Source organism: Eschscholzia californica, unplaced genomic scaffold, assembly GCF_041429995.1.
Source record: "Eschscholzia californica isolate CP2 unplaced genomic scaffold, dmEscCali1.0.p SCAF_4, whole genome shotgun sequence".
In the NCBI taxonomy this organism is placed as follows: Eukaryota; Viridiplantae; Streptophyta; class Magnoliopsida; order Ranunculales; family Papaveraceae; genus Eschscholzia; species Eschscholzia californica.
In genome coordinates this window covers 17,095,625-17,100,145 of record NW_028238461.1, presented here as the reverse complement: position 1 = coordinate 17,100,145, position 4,521 = coordinate 17,095,625, and the positions used below count along the sequence as shown (strand labels likewise).

Genomic DNA, 4,521 nt, shown 5'->3' with positions numbered 1-4,521 from the left:
ACTTTTGCATACGACAAAGTGGTACACGATGAACCTACATCCTTCATCCATGTAGAGCTCAAGTATTGCATAATGACAACTGGATGATTGGCGATAACATATTTTTTCTGACTATAGTAGTCACGGCTAGATTACTCACACTGAATAAATTTTTTTAAGAGCTTAACATTTAAATGATCTGATTTATATTTCATAAAAAAAAAGAGCTTAACATTTAAATGATCTGATTTATATTTCAGCAGTGTTTAAAAAATTATGTCACTAGTTAAAGTAGATGGCTTCACTGAAGAACATACGTACAATTGTGTGTGGCATGATTTGGACTGTCTAATAAGGGTTTCTGGGATGATTTTAGGATTTAATCTTTTCTTCATCATAAGGTTCAAATAAACCATTCATCTACGAGTTGTTTTGAAATTTAAGTGTGCAGATTTTTACATTGAAGATGTTATTTGGGTTGAAATATGGAGCTGACCACAAACCAAAAGTAGATGTGATCAGCTCCTATTAGTCAGGACATTTCTCTCTCCACATAAGCTGACCAATTGGCGCTTCCACAACTGTCTTCGGCCTGTGTGGTCAGGCCCAAATCAGGGACCAATCAACATTTCTATTTTGCATTTAGCAATACTCATGGATGTCTTCGGCCTGGGTGGTCAGGCCCAAATCAGGGACCAATCAACATTTCTATTTTGCATTTAGCAATACTCATGGAAGAATTCATCTAATTTAGCCTAGGTCCTAGACAATGAGTACCCCATAGGTAGTTAAGCTTGTTTCTCGTGTAGTGCCTTATTCATCATACACTTTAAAAAAAGTCACATGAGTTGTTTCTTGTCCATGTAATTTTTCCCCTAAGTTTTTACCTCATTTCAACTTTCCTATGCCCTATGGTCCTACCTATATCAATGTACATACACACTCAATGTATACATATATAGACACAATCTTTAGCACCCTCTCATCTTCATACCTTTTGATCTCTCTCTCTCTCTCCCACCCTCTCTCTCTCTTCATCTCTAACTCTATATAAGGTTGAGACCTTAGTCTCCTTAGTATTCACATATATATTCTTCATCTCTTTTAGTTGAGATGATGCCCCCTCAGCAAGAAATGGAAATTACTAGCCGTTCGGGACCGATTAACACTCCGGTTTCTATGAACCGATCCGATAACCTTGTTGTTCATGCTGAACCATCCGAAGTTTCTTCCAATAATAACATAAACCCAAGTTTATCATTAGATGATCATGATAAACCACAACAAATGCAAACAACAACCTTTCGTTCTTCGATTTTACGCGATTCTTTACGCCCCGTAACCCTCAAGGTAATTAAGTATTTAATTTACTAATACATTATAACTTGTTGACCCATTATTGATTAACTAATTATCATATTGTGATTTTTATTATTTTTGATGCAGTTTGAGGAGGTAGGCTATAGTATAAAGGTTGTTAATAGTGATAAAAGTTGCTGGAAATACTCGGAGCCTAAACCGGACCGGGTAATTCTTAATGGTGTAAGTGGGGTGGCTCGACCGGGAGAGTTGCTAGCCATGTTAGGCCCGTCGGGTAGCGGTAAAACAACTCTTCTTACTGCACTAGCTGGAAGGTTACAAGGAAAACTTTCAGGCAGTATAACATACAATGGACAACCCTTTTCGGGTTATTTTAAGCGAAAAACAGGTTTTGTAACACAAGATGATGTTCTTTACCCACATTTAACAGTACTAGAAACATTAACTTATACCGCGTTATTACGGTTACCGAGGAAATTAACTAAGGATGAGAAGATTGAGCAAGCTGAATTAGTAATAACAGAGCTCGGATTAACGAGATGTCGTAATAGTATAGTTGGTGGCGCCCTGTTACGTGGAATATCAGGTGGTGAAAGAAAACGGGTTAGTATCGGGCAAGAAATGTTGGTTAACCCCAGCTTATTGTTACTAGATGAACCCACATCAGGACTTGACTCCACCACGGCTCAAAGGATTGTAGCCACATTGCAAGGGTTGGCTAGGGGTGGAAGGACCGTGGTTACAACAATACATCAGCCTTCGAGTAGGTTGTATAGGATGTTTGATAAGGTTGTGGTTTTATCGGACGGGTGCCCGATTTATAGTGGGAATGCTAATCGGGCTATGGAGTATTTCGAGTCTATTGGTTTTAAACCGGGTGATAATCTTATTAACCCAGCTGATTTTCTTCTTGATCTTGCTAATGGTAAGTAATTTTCACAAATAAAGCAAATTATATAAGTTAATTACAAATAAAAAAAACTTACTAAAGGAAGAATTTACTACATATCTTATGCGTTTTGGTATGATTGTTGGAGACATGGTTCAAAGTTTTAGGGTTCCTTTTTTTTTGTAAAATTGAGTGGGGAAAAGAGGTGTTATTTAAAGTTATTTTTGTTTTTTTTTTCTTAAAAAATTTGGTGGGGAAAAGAGGTATTATTCAAAGTTATTATTGGGTTTTTTTCTTATAAAATTTAGTGGGGAAAAGAGGTATTGTTCAAAGTTATTTTTAGCTAAAAAGTTGTCTCCTCACATGACAGAAAAGTACCACTACCCATGCTAAAATTTATTTTCACCTACAATCTACTCCTTTTTGTTTCTTCTAGTAAAATTGCAAGGAGTGTAAGTTAGGTGTAAAGTTAGCTAAGAGTGTAAGATAAGTGTAAGAATCACATTAGCATATCAACACAAATTGTCTATTTCTCTCTGATAAATGAACTATGTTGACATTGTCTAAAAATGCAGGTATGGTAACTGACATGAAGCAAAGTAATCAACAAGAAAGTCATGGTAGATCGGAACTCGACGAGAAAAATTCAACAAAACAATTTCTAATAACTTCATACAAAAAGAATTTACATGAAATTTTGAAGTCTGAATTTAAACAAAGTTATAGTGACTCAAATTCTTTACTTCAAGGAAAATCATTTGGAAGGAGTAAGTATTTGTATATACATTTGTTTCAACAAAACAAAAATATTTGTATATAAATCTAGGACATAAAAATGTGGTACTATTTTTATGATCATTTTCTAATTAGGAGGGGAAAAAATTGTCACAGGTTCTGAGAAGCAATGGACTACAAATTGGTGGGAACAATTCAAAGTGTTGTTGGAAAGAGGTTTAAAAGAAAGGAAACATGAATCATTTTCTAGGTTAAGGATATTCCAAGTTATGTCTGTTTCTATCCTTTCTGGTTTATTGTGGTGGCACTCTGATCCTTTACACATTCAAGATCAGGTAAATATCCCAAATACATATATTTGATCCATAAGGGTTGGATTTTTGTTAAAATGCTTGATTTTTCTGAGGTGTTTTTCGTAGAATTCAGATTTGAAATCTGACTCGAGATCTGAAATTGGCTCAAGCCAGATTTCAGATTCTGTTTTTTTTTTTTTTGAGAAATCGACTACGATCTAGGTTAGTCGTTACAAGGCATTGATACGTCATGAAGATGTGATAAGCACGATAACCACCTAAGTTAAACTTATAATGAAAGAGGCCTAAAGCCCAACAACACGAAAGAGGCCTAAAGCCCAACAACACGAAAGAGGCCTAAAGCCCGACATACTTATTACATTATTTATACCACTTGTGTGAATGATTAGTCTAAATGGTTCCTAGGATAACTTTCACTAACTTTTGTGCACGATGACTTTTTATACTCGCCTACTAAATCCTAATTGATTGTTATAGGTCGGACTCCTCTTCTTCTTCTCCATATTTTGGGGTTTCTTTCCATTGTTCAATGCGATATTCACATTCCCTCAAGAACGACCTGTATTAATCAAGGAACGATCATCTGGCATGTACCGTCTCTCGTCTTACTACTTTGCAAGAATAGCGGGCGACTTACCAATGGAACTTGTTCTCCCAACCATATTTGTGTCTATAACATATTGGATGGGAGGTCTCAAACCTTCACCTATCAACTTCATATTAACTCTTTTGATCATTCTCTTCAATGTTCTAGTTTCTCAAGGAATTGGCCTTGCTCTTGGGGCTCTACTAATGGATGTAAAACAAGCAACTACGTTAGCTTCGGTGACAATGCTAGTTTTCCTACTCGCCGGGGGCTACTACATTCAACATATTCCACGTTTTATATCATGGTTGAAGTACTTCTCGTTTAGTTATTATTGTTACAAGCTTCTTATCGGCGTTCAATATACGGAGAATGACTACTTTGAATGTGGAGTTGGACATCATTGTAAGGTTATGGAGTTTCCTGCTATAGAACATCTAGGGTTAGGTTATAAGGGATGGGATGTTCTTGCTTTGTTTGTTATGTTGGTGGGATATAGACTTTTGGCCTATTTAGCTCTAAAGAATGGGCTACCAAGTTGATCTTAATAAAGCTGACTTTACTATCGAGTATGAATTTAGCAAGAAACAAACTCTTTCGACGGAACTTTAATTGAGTTTGTGATGAAGAAATTGTGATTGTGTTGATTGTAATTCATACTCTTATTGAGGTTTCTATCTTTAACTCATTTTGAGCTC

General features: G+C 35.9%; 1 protein-coding gene across 1 annotated transcript; it reads left to right on the top strand.

The window, feature by feature from the left end:
• The first annotated feature begins 759 nt into the window (after positions 1-759).
• ABCG21 (ABC-2 type transporter family protein) lies at positions 760-4,521 on the top strand. Its single transcript, XM_086632406.1, has 5 exons — positions 760-1,329; positions 1,426-2,224; positions 2,764-2,955; positions 3,080-3,258; positions 3,715-4,521. The coding sequence occupies exons 1-5, from the start codon at positions 1,093-1,095 to the stop codon at positions 4,363-4,365; spliced, it is 2,058 nt and encodes a 685-aa protein (XP_086488532.1). The 5' UTR covers positions 760-1,092; the 3' UTR covers positions 4,366-4,521.

What these genes read in the sequence shown, in the direction of transcription:
- ABCG21 (XM_086632406.1), top strand. Translation starts at nt 1,093, where the DNA reads ATGATGCCCCCTCAGCAAGAAATGGAAATTACTAGCCGTTCGGGACCG. An exon ending in TACGCCCCGTAACCCTCAAG is followed by an intron (nt 1,330 to 1,425) that starts GTAATTAAGTAT and finishes TTTTTGATGCAG; the next exon opens with TTTGAGGAGGTAGGCTATAG. An exon ending in AGGAAAATCATTTGGAAGGA is followed by an intron (nt 2,956 to 3,079) that starts GTAAGTATTTGT and finishes AAATTGTCACAG; the next exon opens with GTTCTGAGAAGCAATGGACT.